The sequence below is a fragment of the Phaethon aethereus genome (genome assembly GCF_964289735.1).
Source record: "Phaethon aethereus genome assembly, chromosome: 1".
NCBI lineage: Eukaryota > Metazoa > Chordata > Aves > Phaethontiformes > Phaethontidae > Phaethon > Phaethon aethereus.
The window spans coordinates 11487766-11507823 of NC_138575.1; the positions used below are offsets into that span (position 1 = coordinate 11487766).

The 20058-nt window shown below is 37.3% G+C and overlaps 1 protein-coding gene across 5 annotated transcripts in view; it reads left to right on the forward strand.

Moving 5' to 3' along the window:
- Positions 1-16426, forward strand: part of CACNA2D1 (calcium voltage-gated channel auxiliary subunit alpha2delta 1) — a gene marked incomplete at its 5' end in the record, with an annotated part of 423169 nt that extends 406743 nt beyond the window's left edge. For all 5 annotated transcript variants that reach the window (XM_082008681.1, XM_082008682.1, XM_082008683.1 and 2 more), the window contains 5 exons: positions 359-414; positions 558-687; positions 3428-3540; positions 6578-6660; positions 15454-16426. In XM_082008681.1, coding sequence (XP_081864807.1) covers positions 359-414; positions 558-687; positions 3428-3540; positions 6578-6660; positions 15454-15570 — 499 coding nt within the window. In that variant the 3' untranslated portion in view covers positions 15571-16426. The remainder of the gene's footprint in view (positions 1-358; positions 415-557; positions 688-3427; positions 3541-6577; positions 6661-15453) is intronic.
- Between the last annotated feature and the right edge of the window lie 3632 nt (positions 16427-20058).

The following is a 20058-nucleotide window of genomic DNA, read 5'->3' on the forward strand; positions in this document are numbered from 1 at the left end:
GCTGGATGAAGTGTTTAGAGGAACACCAACATGCCTCTTCCACCTCCTGCAGAGGTATAAAAGGAGGACATGGATGGCCTGATAACATTTCCATTATGTGAGTTATGGGCAAAAATGGTAGCAAATCTCAACAGTAGAATAAAAGTTCTGTGTGAAATAAGACCTGCGAGAATGTGTGAAAAGCAAGCCACAGTCAAACTGTAAGGTTTAAAGAAACACAACTTTAGTAACAGGCAAAAGCATAATTAGCCATGATGATTCTGTTAATTACTCTTACTTGAGTAGTTTTGAAGGGTCCAGTAAAACGCAAAGATGGCAAAGAGCCTTTAACAAATGTATGTTGTCTTTCTGTGTTCAGGTCTATCTTACAGCAGCTGTTTTTGAGCTTGACTTTTCCACGTTTCCTTGAGGCAGGTAAGTCCAGAGAATGTTAAAGAGTCAACTTTGAGTGAAGTAGAAGGTAAGAATCTAGGCTGGGGGCCATATTTGGATCTCCCCATTGTGTCTGGGACTTAAAAATGTCATTGTGTATTTATTCATGTTCTTCTCTCTGTCAGCTGATATGGAAGACGATGATTTCAGTGCCACCCTGCCTAAAACAAGTTGTATCACTGAGCAAACTCAGTATTTCTTTGAAAATGATGATAAATCGTTTGGTGGGATTGTAGACTGTATAAACTGCTCCAGGTAAATTTTCTTCAATATAAATAATAACTTTTGGATATTCACTTATTTCACAAGAGATAATGACACTATTATAAGAACAAAAAATATTTTTGTTGATTAATTACACTGAAGTTACATAAGCAAGACAGAAATATATAGGCAGTAAAATGATAAATTGCATTCTTTTTATATTCATTTACAATTAATTTCAATTGTAATAATTAAAGAATTATAAAAATATTTTAGTCAAATTTTCGTTTTATATTCTGTATATGGTCCATGAAAATTGTATTTCTATCTCTGTTACAATTTGTTTTCTTTTAATTTATTATATGAAACTAAAGGCGTTCTGCAGTATTCAAAAAGAGATGATTTTCTTTAATCTGGTTATGTAGATGACAGTCAAGAAGATCATGTAAATTATCTTCAAATTTACCTTCTAGTCATTAGTGCTCATGATTTAAGAGCTGTGGGTCTTATTAAGCAAACCATGCTGTTTTCTTTCGTGATTAAAAGAATTACTCTTCAGCCTCCATGTGCCTATTCAAGATGATGTTTAATGTTATGTTAAAAAAAAATTGGATACTTCAGAAACATAGCAACTTGGACCTAATTCAGTGTTTCATAGAAAAGCCTCCTGGGTTGAAAGCTTGCATGCATTAGGAGTTTCTGAAAATGTCTTACAAATCAAAATTAACAGTCAGATTTCAAACACCTTGAAGACAGTATTTCAAGCCAGGAAAGACGGAGGACACTGGTGAATACAGCTAAATGACCCAGCCATTTTTTCCCACTTCCATACTTCCTCCTCCATGTTGCTAATATGCGTTTTCCATACCGCTTGGCTGCCTTTGACTCCTGTTTGTATTGAAGTTCTAGCATGTCCGGCACAGCAGCGCTCAGTGGCGGCGTGACTTCATTCAGGCCACGATAGTCTACTGTCAGTCTCCCCTCGCCATTAGACTTTTGCACTGGCCATATGGGGCTGTTAAAGGGTGAGCAAGCTACTCCCACCCCTGTTGACAGGCACAGAGATATTGGCAGCATATGAAGGGCTTTGAGCTCCTTCAGAAGTGGTTGGTACTGAAGCACAGCTCCTCCTGGCACCCCAGGAATTTTGGAAGTGATCATGGACTGGCCAGAAGGCAAAGACTTTGGAATACCACCAGAGAAGGAGGTTACACATGCTGAAGAGGTCCCACATTGGGTGCTAAAATGGACAGTTCTGGTTTAACCCCAGCTGGCAACTAAGCATCATACAGCTGCTCACTCATTCCTGCCCCTCCACGTGGTGGGATGGGGAGGAGAATATTAAAAAAAAGGGTAAAACTCATGGGTTGAGATAAAACCAGTTTAATAGGGGAGCAAGGGAAGAAATAATAATAGTGATGACGATGATAAAAGAATATACAAAATAAGTGATGCACAACACAATTGCTCACTACCTACTGGCCGATGCCCAGCCAGTTCCCAAGCCACGGTCACCACGCCTCTGCCAACTCCCTCCAGTTTATATATTGACCATGACATTTTATGGTAGGCAATATCTCTTTGGCCAGTCTGGGTCGTCTGTCCTGACTCCGTCCCCTCCCAGCTCCTTGTGCACCTCCTCACTTGCAGAGCATGGGAAGCTGAAAAGTCCTTGACTGAGTATAAGCACTACTTAGCAACAACTAAAACATCAGTGTGTTATCAACTTTATTGTCATACTAAATCCAAAACACAGCACTATACCAGCTACTGGGAAGAAAATTAACTCTTTCCCAGGTGAAAACAGGGCAGTATGACATGCCTGAGGGACGGGATGCTGTCCAGAGGGACCTGGAAAAGCTCAAGGAATGGGCCTGCATGAACCTCATGAGGTTCAACATGACAAAGTGCAGGGTCCTGCACCTGGGTTGGGGCAACCCCCTGTATCAGTACAGGTTGAGGGATGAAGGGATTGAGAGCAGTCCTGCCTAGAAGAACTTCATAGAATCATAGAATCATTAAAGTTGGAAAAGACCTCTAAGATCATCAAGTCCAATTGTCAACACAACACCGCCATGCCCACTAAACCACATACCGAAGTGCCATGTCTACACATGTTTTTAACGCCTCCAGTGATGGTGACTCCACCACTTCCATGGGCAGCCTGTTCCAATGTTTGACCAATCTCTCAGTAAAGAAATTTTTCCTAATATCTAGTCTAAACCTCCCCTGGCGCAACTTGAGGCCATTTCCTCTTGTTCTATCACTAGTTACATGAGAGAAGAGGCCAACACCCACCTCACTACAATTTCCTTTCAGGTAGTTGTGGAAAGCACTAATACACAAGACCAGCATACATACCCTAAACCTCTTTCTTTCCCTTCTTACAGACAAGTTTATGTGTTGGGGTTTTGTTTGTTTGTTTTTGTGGTTGGGGGTTTTCTCAGTGTTTTTAGAGGAAGAGTTGATGCTGAACTGATTTTATTTCTCAGTACAGCTACTGCTGTAGTGATACAGTGCTAGCTGTTAACTCAATTAAAGTCATTCTATGCTCTTTTCCATTTTTTCCGGTAATAAGTCTAGCTGAAAGGGGGAACTATGGAAATGTCAAAATGATTACAAAATGTTTTATAAATGTTTCTTGGCTGTTCATTAATGGAAAAGATAAACAGTAGCAGGCAGACTGAATCTGTGAAGTTGGATTACTTTTTATTCCAATACTGTGTGTCCTTCTCAAATACGGATTTCCTTGCTTCATTTAAACATAGGTTTTTGCTGGCTTTTTTTCCAGACTTTATCATGCAGAGAAGATTTCAAACACCAATCTAGTATTCATTATTAGTGACAGCCAACTGCTGTGCCGCTCCTGTGACCCAAAGCCACTGATGCAAGCAGAGAAGCCGGGTATCCTTTAAAATCACATTATTTAGTAGTGTGGATTGATTTTTGGCTATGATATGCTGGAATATATTTGGTAAAAATGGCCTGTTTATGTACATATTAGTTACATGCTTACCATTGGAGTACTTGAAGCAGCAGATATTTGTGGATGGTATCACAACTGATCTGAGGCAGCAGTCTCTGGGATAGAGAGCAAAGCTGTTATTTGTGAGGACGTAAACAGAAATGGGCTCACAGGAACTTAATGAAGTTTTCAAAAGGCAGATGCAAAGTCTTGGATCCAGGACAGAATAATGACATGCATCTGGACAGGCCAGGGGCTGAGTGACTAGAAACAGCTACGCAGAAAAGGACTTGAGGATCGTGATAGACAAGAAGTTTAACATCAGTTGTCACTGTGCCTTGCAATAAAGAGGGCCACTCACATCCTGGGCTATGTTAGCAAGAGTGTAGCCAGCAGGTTGGGAGAACTGATGTGTGTCATCGTTTCAGCACTGGTGAGATCACATCTGGAGCGCTGTGTACAGTTTGAGGCTCACCAGTACCACACTGACATACTCGAGCAAGTCCAGTGAAAGGCCACCAAGGTGGTTGGCAGCTGGAGCAAGGGGAGCCTGAGAGTCCCGGGTTTGTTCAGCCTTTAGAAAAGACAAGGGTGTATCTGCCTAGAGAAATAACAAAAAAGGGCAATGCCAAGATAAAAGTGTTTGCTCATGAAATACTAGGATACTGTCCTGATGCCTGCTACACTGAGGCAAAGTGATGGAGGCACTTCAGCGTGTGCTCAGTGCCAATGAGAACTGTTTACTCCTTGTGGAGATTGCTTTAACCACCGAAGGCTAGAGTTTATCCAGCTGCTAACATAGAATTTTTTCAGAGCTGTCTGGAGACATAGGATGGCATACATGCCAAGCAGAGTCCTTGCAACACATGCACTAAAATTAAAAATTTGTGAAAGGTTCTTCTAATTTACAACCACCTTCATGTTGATCTCTATGCCCCTAGCCTGTTCACTCCAGTGGATACATTTAGGTGGTGGTGATGGAAATACAATAAAAACAACACACATTTACTATAGGCCAGGAGAAATTCACCTCAATTCTTTTCTGCGATATATGCTTGAGGATAGCATGCCAGAGATGGTAAATCAAATCATAATATGGATTACTATGACAGAATGTGGAAAACAATTAGTAATACCTTTGTCTATGTCAGGAAGTTAGCTGAGACAACCTCTCCCATTCCTGAAAGAAAAGCAGATGGTGGTAAAGATGATTGTGTTTCTTTGGCACAAGCAACACATTCACTGCCACATTAATAAAACTGGAATTCCATCTACGCTTGGGCTGAAAAGGAAGTTACATTGGAGTGGAAGCAATATCCATGTCATCACAGAAGTATGTAAACACAACTAAATATTCTAATTGGCTCCAGGCCATGACAGTTTGATTAACTGTTGCCACTGTCTGAATTTATAGACAGCACTGGCTATAGAAAATGAAGCACGTTTGATGGAAGTGGGCACGTTACTTGCATTTCCTTGTGGGGCCCCAACCTTCTAGAAAGCAGTAAATGACCTCAAATGGCAGCCAGAGCAGCTGGGTGGGCTTATATTGGCTAAATGAACTATTTCATGTTTGTTCCAGCTATGTGTTACTAAGCTATTCTCTCTGTTCTCTAACTAAGGTACATTGTGAGATGCAGATGTAGCGTAGCATCACACAAGCAGGCAGAATGACCTTTGGGTGCTATTCAGATGGTCATTATTAGACTCTGCTTCCTTCTGGCTGGTACAGCTCTGCTTGTGCGCATGGGTTTTTAGAACATTTCTATGTTTCAACTTCCCTTTCAGCTGTGACCCGGCAGAGGAAAGGGGAGGTGAGCCTGAGAACATCTGAATGAAGACAGATGTAGATCTGTAGAACTAAATTACCCATCCTCTTGCCTTCTCGTCCATTGGGCATCTCCACTCGTTGCAACGAAGCTGCCGTGCTACTCCACAGGAGTGCAAGAATAGGCTTGCTTCAAGTATAAGTTAGAGCTACTAAGTAAAGTTTTAGTGCTCAATTTTTTTAAAACACTCTAGCTTAGCTTTAATATGTGTACTACCAACAGTGGCATAAAAAAAGCTTAACATACTGAATGGTAATATAAACGGGTTTCCACTGAAGACAGTTTTGCAGTTTACCATATCCGTGCCTTTCAAGTATGCTGCAATGACTTGTGTCCCTTGTTAGCCTGTGGCAAATGTGAAGTATAGTGTTTACACTTAAATATCAGCAATCACAGATTTCAGGGGCGTAAGCTAAAGCATTACTTCACATTTACAGTTAGCTAATTAATAGCATGTCACTGCTCCCATTTCTGTCCTGCTGTTTTGCTGTTGGTTTAGGCAGCATTTTCTCTGGCTCCCATCATCACTGAAATGCTAATGAGATCTGAGTAGGTTGTCTGTCATTTACTGTCAAACCCTACAGTGGGATGATCTTGTCTATGATATTTGGGGTAATATAGGTGTACACGTAATAAAACTGGTTGTTCTTATAGGCCTTCACTGCAATCTTCAGCCTGTATATAACAACAGTTTTCCAAAGAGGCTTCCTCTCTTTTACTGTGTATCTTCCTTTTAGCAGAATAACTCAGTAGTAACATATGCTATAACCAATCAGCACCATTGAAAACTTACTACTTTATCAAATATTTCCTGTAATATTTATGCAATGGTACTAAAAGCTATACAGAAAATCTTAATTTTATTTTTTATTCTGTGTACGATTCTGGAATTATTGGTTCTAAAAAGTCATGCAGGAGGTTTATTTTCTTGATTAAAGCAGTGTTAAAAAAGAGGTATTTGATTTATCTGATGGGCTGGTTTGGTTTTCTTTAATTTAAGCAAGGAACAGTGACTACTGATGTTTATTTCAATACTATTTGAATTAACATAAGACTTCTCTTCTCCCACGAAAGTAAAAACAGAATGTTAGTCCTGCTAATGCATGACGCACAAAAAACCAGTCATGCTCCTTAACCAGAGAAACAGATGAAGGGCCAAATCCTTGTGAGATGGTCAAACAACCTAGATACAGAAAGGGTCCTGATGTCTGTTTTGATGAAGCCAAACAGGTAAAATTGAATTTGTAAAACTTTAGGACTGTCTTCAAAAACAATTGTAGAGCTGTTTTAGAAGAGCAGTGAAAACTATGTTTAAACTATGGCGCCTGGTAATATATCTGTCACTAAACATACTGTTCACTCTAGACCGTAGCCACTCTATTTCGAGTATACCATGATTGACATAAAATTAACAGCTGCTTTCTTATCTGCTTTTCCTATAACCATTGCACTTTCACACATGATTCTCCCTAAAAAAAACCATCAACAAGCAGAAAACTGATGATCTCTGTACGTTGCTAGGAAATTCAGTTCTTCTATGGCTTTCACAAATAGATGACAATCCTGGCTTAGAAGTAACATTTTTATATTAGTGCTTTCAAATATTATTTAAGGTGTTGTTAAATGATTAAAAACTGGTTATCTGGTTTAGGATGTAGTTCCTCTTAGAAATCCTGCAAATGTGTACTGACCTTAGGTCACATTCTTAACAGTGCTTTACTGAAATCAGCAAAACTATGCTGTTTAGTACTCCCTGTATTGTATACATTACAGTTTTGAAGGAGAAAAATTAAAACTGTGCCACATATATAATTTATTTTGAGTATAATCTCTGTCTTATGTTTCAAAATATAGTATGAAAGGGAATATGTTGAATTCAAATTGTTCAGAATAAACTTCAAGACAAAAAGTACTGAACAGGGAAGTACCTGCCATTATATGAAAAAAAAAGAAAAGTTTTTGTAATGCCTCATCCCATTCTGCAAAAGAAAGATTGTCCAAAACTAGTGCAGTTAGTTGGCTATAACTGCTGTATACCAACTTTTGATCTTGGTATAAAGCAGCTATATATTCTCTGCTTTTCTTTAATGAGGCACAATTACTGAGATGTTGGTACTGTTAAAAATGTCCAGACAGTTGTTATTCAATGCATTTTTCTAGTAACCAAACTGTACTTTAAGAAGGAAGTCTTCTTACTGGCCAACAAAGGTTAAGCAAAGTTAAAAACTATCCAAAAGCTATTTCGCCGTTGTAAATATTCCAAATCCTCCTGACACGATTGTGTGTGAAAGTACAACTCTTGCTCACTAGCTTGATGTGCTAATCAGTGTGTAAGTCATGTGTTTTGTAATAGTGGATTGTTTTGGTTAAGTTTATTTGCAAAATTTGCTGTGAATCTCTTGCTCTTGGGTGGATGCTTTCACATTAACTCTGCTAACTGCCAGCAATCTGCATGATATCTCATCTTGTATGTCTTTTTTTCTGTGTTTTCTTTCCTTTCCTCTACTTGCTACTTTGCCTGTTATTAATAGGATCAGCCTATATGCACAACGAGTCGTGCCTCTACCATGACGTCCGCTCCTATCTTCATTTTTCTGCAAGTTTTCATGTGGTGTGGATGGTCAGTTACTTTCTCTAATTTTTTGTTTCGTTCTTGGCTTAAAAAAATAGCAGACTTTTTTACTTACTAAGCATACAAAAGGAAATAGAATGAAACGAGTCCCAAAAGCAACAATCTGGAGCAAGTTACTATTGCAATATTAAGGGAAATTAAATATGAAAAAACCCTCTCTGGAGCCTTATAAATCAGAAATTCAGAATACAAGGGCCTGTCCCACAGCAAATACAAAGACACGGGAACCTGTTGGGTTTGTCTGGTCAACTCTTTGAGACTGCACTTGTACCAACTCAGTCAGTGTCATGGCCTTCAAAACATTTTCCCTTGTCCCTGTTAAAATGCAACAGAAGAAGAAAGTTTTCTGCACAAAGACAAACAAAGGTGATTAAAACAAAGTAATTAAAAGAGACTGTATTACCTGTGAAAATAAATCTGTACCTTGGGACAGAAAGAGGAGTGCTCTGTCTAAGAATATGGGGAGTATTGCTACCGAGAAGAGTAAGGGATTTTCACCACATTCACTTTAACACGAATGTTAAAGACTGAAGGAAATAGTGTGCATCAATTTGGTTAAACTATGAATTGAGCAAAATCGTACTTTTACCTTTTAATTTTTTTGCAATCTAAACACATTCACTGTCTAATCACAGCAGAAGGTGGGTTTTTTCTTCTAATGAAATATGTGGATACATGAAGTTCTGCATGTTGACCTAGTGCAGACTCTGGGGTTCATAACGAAAGCCTTGGCATTTTAGCCGGTGTTGCATTTAATGGTGTGAGAGTGTGCACTGCTGTGCTAGTGACATGTACACAAAAGAACTGCTGATCTAATGAGAGTAAAATTCAGGACCTTGTACACTGCAGGGGTTTCTGATCAATATTATTGCTCAGAAAACCACTAGAGGGAGATACTAACATATCTATCAAAGTAAAGCCAACTGAGAGGCAGAAATGGAACCTTAGCAGTAATTTTTCAGTTAGTGTAGTAAAATATTAAAAATTGTAACAATTTAGAGCACTCAAATTTTCAGTAATTTATACTCTCTTTATACTTGGGGTTCAATTAATATCACTTGAACATCAGTGAAAAAAAGGTTAAAGTTCTGTTTAACAGATGTTTTTGAGTAATTTTGGTTTCCTATTCTGAATTTAAATGATCTAATTTCTAGCAAACCCAGGAACTTGCACAGACATGGCTGAAGGTTGTAAGGAAGGGTGAAAGTCCCTTCCCCCAAGCTAGTGGTATTTCACATTAAATCTATGAGATTAACATCTCATGTCCTTACTCATGTAATTTGCTCTGCAAGTAACCTTATTTTAATTAAAAAGCTACTCTCCAATGTACGTAAAGCAACAGAGACTCACCTTGAGTGGAATTCTTCATGTCCAAAATGTTCTTTCTGCTCAAGAAGGCAAAGCAAAATACTGGGAAACCCACAGAATATAATTTTAACTGATAGACTTTTGGCAGCAGAAAGTTCTAAAGGTAATTCTGTTCATCCGTCCTTTTTTTAATAACTTTGTGATTTGGAAACGGGTTCTCACTGGACATTAATATGTGTAGTTTTATTAAAATTGCTAAAGCCAACACAGCTATAAACCAGCTGATCAGGTTCAATAACAACAGCTTTTTTTTTTGTCAAAGATAACAAAATAATCTTTATCACCCCCTTGAATAACTTGCTTTCACGTTGCACATGTACACTGTTTTTGTTTGCCATGCCTGAGAATAAAGAGAACTCTACAAGTTTTTAGCTCCTTCTAGGAATGTCTTATTTCTGTCAGCTCCCAGGGATGGCAGTGGGAGCTCTGGGGGTGATTAGCAGCCCACGGCTGTGTCCCCAGACTGTGTGTGTGTAGCTGTACGGCTTTGACAGCTTTGTGTAGTAGTCCAGAGAAAGGATGATAACATAAAATTTATAATAGACCATGCACTGGAATTTGAAATTACTCTTGAGTAAAAGCAAAGGTGTTCTCCATGCAATATGAAGCATTTAAAAGATATGCTTATAAAAGGTATAAATTTGAGGTAACCGGGTGATATCAAAGGCCAGATCAGAAGCTCTTTGGCAGATAATGTTGTTTTATGCTTTTTTAAAGTCATTGTAGCACAATGGGTCCCGGTAAATGATAAAGGTTTCAAGACAAAGTTCTAGTCCATTAGTTACAGTGTACTTCTAAAGGAGTAAGAAATATGTATGTAGACTTAGACATGTATGTGTGTATGTCTGTATGTATATATATGTATTTATATTTCCATGTGTGTCTTTAAAATTCTGGACTGGCACTGCCTTCAAGGAAATGTTGATATATAGCAATATGTGGGTTTGATACTTAGCAATGAATATATGGTTTTATAAAAGCATTCATTTCCATTCTGCAAGTGCTGAATAATTTTCACAGTGTGTGATATTGTAAAATAACCCTCTCTAGAGGTATCATAGTAAGCCATGACATGAAGGAGATGACATTTAGATTTGATGCTCCTCTACCTCAAACACACAAGGAAATTTGACATGTGACATTAATGCCAGAAATTTCTGATACACTTCTGTTGAAATGAAACTGGATAAAGAGGATTCTTTCCAATTTCTTTTCCAATTCTTTCTTTCTTCAAGAAGAAATAACATGCAGTATATTATTTTGAAGACAACAAGGAGAGGACATCCACAATTGACCTCTTGTTTATTCAAGATTTCTGTGTGACTAATGTAGTAGTGACTAATGTAATGGGCTGGAAAATTTCAGTGAAACTGCTTAAAAATAGTTCAGTGTCTAATTGCACTAGCAGAGGTAAAAATAAGATAAGGTACAAATAAGATAAAATGATGCTGTGTAATTTATTATAAGAAATTTTATAAGAAATCTCAGAAAAAACATTTATAGGAAACAGTTGAAAAGTTTTCTTAAAGCTCGAGAATAGGGGAAGTGTTTTCAAAAAAGACATTTTGAAGACCATTCAAAACTGATGTTTTGCTCGATCTGGTTCCAAATTAATGATGGGATTCCACTCATTTCCATAAAACTGTTGATTTTTTTGAATTTATGTAAATCATCATCTTATCAGATTTTCTCCTCCTTTTTGCTTTTTTCCGTTTTTTGTAATTTTCAAAAAAAGTTAAAGCACACAAGAAAATTATAATGTGCAATGCTGGAGAGGAAAAAGTAATTTAGATAGGGTTTACTGTACCTTCCTTGCCACTACTATTTTTGTCTTGGCTTAGGACACAAAAGAATAACTGATGCCAGAGAGACTATTTAGAAATTGTTCTTGGCAGAACTGCTGGTTTACCACTGTAAATTGGTCTACAAACCTCAGAAATTCAATGTCACTTTGATCAATATGAGGTTAAAATCTCACCAACCTCGAAATATGTGTGTAAACCTTGTATACTTTTGTCTAGTACAGTTTAACTCTGTCATTGATAATGGGAAGGTGCCTCTCCTGCGTGTGGCTTCCAAGGCATACTACATTGTTGTGAAGTCATGAATACTTTAAAAACTGCTCTGTGTAATCTTAAGGAAAGAGCAAAAGATATTAAAGTATTTCTTTTCAATTCAATAGGAATATTACGTATTTTAACTGTTGAATGTAAAAGCAGTGCCCATAAATTATGATGTAGTTTTAAACAATATCTCAAAAAGCAAATAGAAATGGTCAACAGAATGGGGTTTTTTCAGTGGTAGGATTATTTCAACATAATTTACCCAATATTTGGTCTAATGCAGAGGTGACATGAAAGCTGAGTACTGTATAATTTACATGTGGAGGTCCTTCTACTCTATATCCATACTGGATGACATTTTCATGGTAATGATCTTTTCCCCTTCTTATTATGCACAATTTTGTTTAAGGCCTTCAATTTACTTCTTGCTTTCTCTCCAGACGTCTCCCCTCTGTTGGAAAATTTTAAACCTTGTTCTTTGCTTTAGACTATTTCTTCAAAGATGACTCTTTGAAGTAATTTCAGTGATAAGAATCTTAAATACCAAGAGGTAACACTGAGTACTGTTCATTGAATTCGTGTGAGAGGAAACCTTTACTGATAATTTTGTTTCTGATGGTACTCACTGTGAGGAAGAAGCAAAGGGTTATTTTTAGGTCCTTTAAATAGAAATAAAGCTACATGACAAGACACAATGCAGACGCAAAAACTGACGGAGCCAAGCTAAATAAACCAGAAAGTTCAGTGCATCTTCAAATCTCAGCATCCTACTCCAAATCTGGTTCACTTATGACTTACTTGTTGACCGGAAGCCTTAGGAATGTTGAACTTGTAATCTGCAATCAACTGAAAAAAAAAACCCTAAGCCAAAATTATGGAACTAAATTATAAAGCTAACAGATGGCAGAGACTTGTCTGGAAATGGCTACTATAGATAATGAGCAGCAGCTAACGCGACCTATTTGCTTTAGGACAGAGTGAATTTTTTTTTCTTTTTTTTTTAAACTTGAATTCTGCTTTTTGTTGATTTTGTTCTTTCTTTAATCCAAGTTTCTACAGGAGACTGTTGGTGAATGCTATCATCCTGATGACTTATTGAACCTAATTTGTCTGCTTTATCTGATTTTCCATATATTTATTCCAAACTGATTTGGTTCCTCTGGCCTCTCTGCTTTAAAGAATGCATTGTGTGTGGTGGGACTCATTAAAGTCTTCACTGCTTTAAACTGACACAAAGAACTCATTGAAGTCCTTTGCTATGTCCAGTAATCCCCAAATTCCCTCTTTACACCTCTGTTATCAAGCAGTTGCCCTAACTCCATATTTGGCTTTCTGCTTTTGATTGATTTAAAACTTTCTACTATTGTTTTCAGCATATTTTGCAGGAAAGTCATAAAAAATTCTTTATCAACCCTCCTAATTTCCTGTTTATTTCTACTCTGCCATTTTTATGTGCTTTCCTGTCCTTGCCCATTTGTGCAAACTTGATTTCTTAAATACTGACCTTTTCCCTATGACAGCATGCTTAATTTCCCTACTGATTCATGCAGGGGTGTTTCTTTGGCGTTTTAGGTTTGTTTGGTTTTGTGGGGTCTATTTTTGGTTTTTTTTGGGGTGCTGTTTTTTCATTTGGGACTGGGTGTTTCAGGGTGGGGGGTAGTGGGGGGTTAGTTATTCTAACTGTGGATATATAATTTTACCTGGATATATAATGCAATTTTTCTAAACATTCTTCTGGATCCTTCTGAGGGACTGACTTTTTGAGATGCTTCTAGTTTTTTTCCTGCTTTCTGTTTTTTCTTTGTTTGTTTGTTAATTGTTGTTTTGGGGGTTTTTTTTTCTGTTTTCTCGGGTTTGGGGTTGGGCTTTTTTAACTGGTTTTGGTAAGTTTCACATAGTTCCCTTTTGTGAGATTGGTATCTTTTTTTGGATTTATTTGGCCTGATTTCTTACACAGTAAGGCGAAGTCCTATTGCAGTGTGGCCTACGGAGCTACTAGAGATATACTAGAGCTATACAGAACAGGTTTCTACTAATAATTTTGAAGAGGGCTCTGTGCACCACTAAAGATTCAAAGACTGTTTGTTCCAAAAGGCAGTCATTTATCATACCAAAAAATATGATCTCTACATCTCTTTTTGATAAGGCATCGATCCAGTCTATATGTGGCTCCTCTAACCTCACATAACATTGCATGATTGATATTGTCACCTTGATCAGGTAGTAAGCAGTGCAATCCTAGTATTAAATTTTTATTATTAGACTCTGAAATTTCTTACCCACAGAGAATCCATCACACTTTCCCTTTCCTGTAGTAATTTTATTATATTACAGTTTGTAATACCCTTTACATACTACCCTTCTGCTGTATGTCCTACGCTGCCATTCTTACAAAGTTGGTTGCCTGACAATGCTCTGTCCTACTGGTTATTCTCCTTTCACCAGGTTTCTTATATGTGTATTATTTTGGGATGGTTCATTGATGACTTGTCTTCTTTCGCTCATCTTAATTTTACCTTCCTAGCATTGGAGCAGAAGCACTTGACAGTTTTTCTCAAGGATGTACTATTAAATTAAAGGTGTTTTAATGGCCCCTCATTATTTATTCTGTTTGTACTTTTTATCCCCCTCCCCCAGCCTTTTCTGAGGCACACTGTATATTAGTTACATCTTCTTCGGTGGCATGTCAGTCTGAACCAGGACCTGTTCCGTGCTTGTTGCCTTTCCTCATATTTCTGTTCTGAAATGTTCTCATTTCTGTGCCAGCAGCCGGGCTCTGTTACTGTTAAGGTGCAGTCTGTCCTTCCCTGCACACGTTCCTCCTGTTCAAGAAGTTTCTCCAGTTCCTAATATGCCAAAGTCCCTTCCCACCTACATTGTTGTCTTGTCCTTGGAAGCTTGGGTTCTCTTGGAAAATGGAAAGTGTCTTTTTATACTATGGGTACAGAACACAGTGAAGACAAGAGGAAGACCAAATATTTTCAGCCTTCAGAACTACCCATGAATCTCAGAATCAGCGGACAGAGCAGTGCAGGGGATGGCTGAAACATTGTCCTGGTGTTTTAGGCAGCTAACCATAGATTGTCTGAGTCCTGAGAAACAAGAAGGGGTAAAGATGTTACAGAGTCCTGAAGAGGTGTCAAACATATTTCAGACAGACTAATGAATAAGTCCATAATGTGAAAGACATTGTGCATTATAGGCAAAGTGAGACCAAATAACAGCAACTGGTAAAGAGGAATGGGGAAAAGAGGTGAGGAAAAGAGGTGTGATTGCTGTGTGGCATAATGAATAGTTAGGTCTCCTAACGTGTGACAGAGTGGTGCAGCCCAGAGAGAGCCCTCAGACTGGAGGGTCTTCTCTACAGACTGCATCAAACGTACAAAAAGCTCGTAGAAAATTTTGTTCTCCACTTGAATACAGCATCAGAGAAAGGATTTTCATCCCCTTTGATCATATCTCCAGCTGCAGAGCAAATTCATTTTAATGTGTGATCATGTTGATGAAATGGACATGAACATATTCTGGTTTTTGTTTTCTTATCTTGAAAAGTTATCCGTTCTGCCATCTTTCCTTGCAATAAAGCGATACTCAAAATCTCCAAATTGATGTAATTTTAGGGAATATAGATGTGGTTTACTGGGGCCCTCAGGTATATCCCATCGCATTTCTTGTTTGATTGTGTAAGTATCCCACCTAGTTCATGAGTGGCTGCAGTAAGCCGTGGAAGTAGTTAATCTTCCCATGCTTACAGTTAATGTAGCAATGACACTCTTTCGTACCAAAAATCAGACAGACTTCCAGGAATTATTTTGCTGGTTTTTTTGGCAAAATAAAGTACGTACGACCACAAAGATGCCTCAAGGATAGTTCAAAATATTGAGGTCTAAAATGTAGATTACTTCTCAGGAAATTTAATTGTAATTAATGTTAAATGATTTCTTCTTTTCTTGTCAACAGGAGGATTCAGCCGACTGTGGTGGTGTCTCTGGTCTGAGTCCATCACTGTGGTCTATGATAGGAATTCAGCTGGTCCTGCTTTGGCTGTTATCTGGCAGCAGACACTGCCAGTTATGACCTTGCTAAACAAAACCTGCATAACTTAATCAAGACCCAGCCAAAACGATAGCCTCAGCTTCATTTTAGAAAGGGTCAGCTATTCAGACAGCAGCAGAACAACAGTGCTCGTGTCTGGTTATCACTCGTTGTGAGACTCATAAAGGCGCTCACGGTGGCTGCATGCTGGAGTGTCGGATCCTTAAAAGTGTGTGAATGCTGCATCATCTATGCCATCCAAACAGAATTCTGTACGTGCTCCATTGGGGAAACTAAGATTTTTTTTTTTTCATTTGTTTGTTGTTGTAATCTTGATGACTTCATGTAAAAGGGCTCCCCTGACAATAGCTTATGTATATGATTTTCATTTCTTTTAAGCTTTGGACATCTTGAAGATCTATATTCTTTTACATGAATAGTTATTTAAAAAAAAAAAAAAAAGATAAAACTAAAAACGTACTCCCCAATATACATTACTAGCACCATGATGGCTGCTTTGAACATCAGTTTTGTCCAGACTAGTTGAGTAAAATGAAAATATTGACTAGTCTTCATCAGAAGTTCAACATGATTGAAATGCTTTATGATGAGTGGTTTATTCTTCTGAAATGAATCATGTAACCAGATAAGTTTTGGTAGGTTGAGAATTGTTCTTTTAAAGGAAGTTTTTTAAAAATATAAAGGTGCTTGAGAGTTTAACTAAAAAATGATTCTCATCTTAAACTTGGTGTCATCTCCTGTCAGCAAAATGTTAATTTCAATGTAATATTCACCTTCTTTTCACAATGCAGTTATATATAAAGCTAGTCGAATCCTTCAAAGGTTCAAAAAAAAAATGCTTGTGAATAAAAAATGTCTTTGTGATATTTAAACGTTGGTTTCCAAGGGTATTTTGCATGATGATGATGCTATGTTATTGTTTTTCAGTTTTTCTTTGATGGTAGAGTATAGTCCACTGAAAAGGTAACTGAGTGATTCTTTTATTGTGTGAGAAACTGAACATTGCAATGTGTTGCAATCAAATCATATTAAATTATATTATAAAACAGAGCTCTGAATATACTGTGCAATGACAAAGCTGAGAAAATAGGGTAAATTCAGCTATCATAACAAAAGGGTTGTGTTAGATTTTTTACAGAATAGTGATCTCACATGAAAACCTGTGTACAGATATTTTAAGTATATAAAAATCAGATTTAACACATTTATTTTTGGAAGTGTATGTTCTATAAAGTTCATATCAGGTTCCCCCTTTTGTTTCCTTCGTATAAAAACACCCATAAAATTAAAACTTCTGCTGTTGCTATTTATTGTTGAAAATAGCATCTTTAACAGCAAAATGTCCTGGTTGCTGAGATTAGAAAAAATCTAAACAAATGGGGAGCCTTGAATCTATACGTATGCACATTAATACTTGATTGTGAATAATAATTTTAGAAGTTGTTTTTATACAACCTCATTGGTGATACAGATTGGTGCAGTAAATTACAATATTACGGTGTAGCATAGTGTTGATGCAAAATATGATTTGCGCTTTTTTTCTAGTTTTCAGAACTAAACAGTATTGCAAGACAGCTAAACCAATGAATGTGCAACTCTGCCGGTATTGTAAAATTCTGCTGACAACTGCAATATGCAAATATTAACATGGCACAATACATTAGCTCTTTAAAAAAATAAGAAAATGCGAAGCATTGGTGTGTATATGCTGGCAATCGATTGATATAATTTTGATCATGCCAAAAGCTTAAAGAAATAATTGGGCATGTATTAACATCCTATGAAAACTGAAGAAGCTACTCAAAGCCATGGCATGGCTTAGAAGATCAGATGTCTACTGTAGTTGTATCCATGGCTGATGCATCATTTTTCTCATGTACCTTGGCTCCAGCTATGTATTTTCTCATGTTTGGGAATACAATGAGTAAAAAAACCAAAACCTGGCCTTCTGCTCAGTGATCAGATGTAGCTTTTAAAAAAAAAACCTCTAGTAAAGTCATGGGATTAAAAGTACAATTAACTGTGTTGGATGACTTCAGGTCCTCCTCAGGGAAGGTGAGCTGATTTTGACGATACTGGTGAAGGTCATCTTGGAGCTCTTCCTTCCAGGCATATTACTGTACTTCACCCTGTCACCAGTTACCACCTGATAAATAATTGGTTTGAGTCTTTCTAATGCTGAGACTGCATCCTGTATGTCTCCTTGACATGGTCAATTGAAATTTTATGGGAGGAACAAGCGTTGTAGGATTAGGCCAATACGTACTACACCCATGGCTTTTACTTTAAGATTGCTTAAAATATTAGTTTGCATTTTGCTCTTTTAATTTCTTGAAAGATTGTCGGTATATTAAATTCTATATAGTTTCCACTTAGCTTCCCAAAAGAAACCCTTCATGGAAAAGTTACAATATTTAACATTTTGGAACAATTTGCTTATGCTGGTAGGCCATATTCTGAGTTACTTAATAAATATTTGATTAGTCTGTAGGCACAAAGAAAGATGGCACAAAGCCCTGCTGCCACAGAAAACAACTGGGGCTTTTGCTCTCATCCCATCTCCCTTAGAGTGCTCAAATACAAAAAGAGGGAGAAGCTCATGCCATGCAGATGCATTAGACTTTTTGGGTTATCCAAAGAGGGAAATGTCCTTTGTTCCTCTCCTCTGCCCCTCTATATGACCTAGAGAAACATCTTTCTGTATAAATACTTAGCCTTCCAGCTGTTATACCCGTCTGATAGAAAACTCAGGATCTTGGCCCTCCCAGAACGGCTTAGTACTGTCCCCATAGAACTCAATAAACTCAATTCCTTAAACAGGAAAAAAAGAAATTTTGGCTTCTTTTTGCAGAAAGCAATATATATTTTGATTATATCCAAGTGATGGTCAAGATTTTTTAAAGTGCACTACCTAGATAGCTGCAAATGACAAAACACAGATAGAAAGTGCGATGTAAACTTCAGCTATCACAAAATGTGAATACAGTTCTATTAGAAATAACTTCCATGAATAAATACATATTCTCATGCAGAAGAGTATCCTTACTCTCACATGATGCATAATAGTCATTTTCTCTTGTCTGTGAGAGAAGAAACTTGATCCTAGGCTTTAAACTGAGACATTTTCAAATTACAATATGTTGTAAAAAGTTTTTTTTTAAAGCCAGATAAAAAGCTGTGTTGATATTTGCTCAGATCCTTTAAATAGCACTAAGGGAACTGTTGGGACTGTTTCAATTTACACAGAAGTCATGCAGTCTATTGTATGTCTGACAAATAACCACCATTAAAGTTGTTACAGCATGGTACTGTGCAAAACATGATCTGAGGACTTAACATGAAAGGTTTCTTTCTAGTTTTTCATTTAAACAACCAGCATTACTGCCAAAACACTTACCGTAGTCCATATTTGTAACAGGTTTTTAACATGACATAGCAGATTTGATTGACAAGATTTTTAGGTCCTGTACCTTTACGACTTTAGTATGATCTTTTTCATGTTTCTTACTGCTTAACTTGACAAAAAACAGTGTTGCTGCCATTTGTAAGTTTTCCTATAATATTCCTTTTACTAACTTAAAAACTGGCCTTACTGGGTTCAAATAGGCAGTATCCCTTTCAAGTGACCTTTGCAACCCAAGTGTTACTTGCTGTGGTTGAGAGTTTTTCGGTATCACTGAAGAGATGTTAAGACCTTTTGTTCCCATTAACACCTTAGCTCAGAAAACGTGCTTCGTATGTCTTAATTTCAAAACACAACCTCAGTCCCACTAGTCCTAAAAATTCAGATGCTAGCACACTGGATATTAGGAAGTATATTAATGCTTACAAGTCACTGCAATGCACTCGGGTGTTTTTGGAATGTCTACTGGAGGTGAAATCTTAGTAACTCCTTCCTTAGGATAAATTTTACCCTAGTTTCATCAGAAGTCCAAGCCTTTACCAAAGGCCAGATTTATTATTTTTTTCATACCACAATGTTAATATTGTTAATACTCATTGTACACTACTGTAAAAAGATTAAAACAAAGTGTCTGAAAACAATTCAAGAGTTTTGAAAAGTTAGCCTCACCCTCTTCCCAGCTACTTGCATCTGTCCTGTTTATGGTTTAAAAGAAAAACATCATCTTGAAGAAATAATTTCACTGAGGCTAAAGGGATACTGTCTTGTTCAGATGCCATGAAATTGCGATTGTGATCTGACAAAGCTGTCTTCTCTTCTTGTGTTGTATGGAATGTCTGGATCATGCTTTCTGGGATATTTTTATTGAAATGCTCAGTGTGCGTTTCTGCAAAAACAGGCTTGATTGCTCTTACAAGGCAAGCAGGTCTTTCTCCCTTTTCTTGTGTTCTCTTGACACTTTTGTGGAACTTGACAAGCCTGGAAAAATAATTTTTGTAAAAATTTGTACAATAATGTTATAAAAAGTTTATAATCCTAGAACTGTTGTGTTAATTCTTGTGCAAAAACAGTATATTCAGAATAAAAGTTTATCATTTAAAATCAAC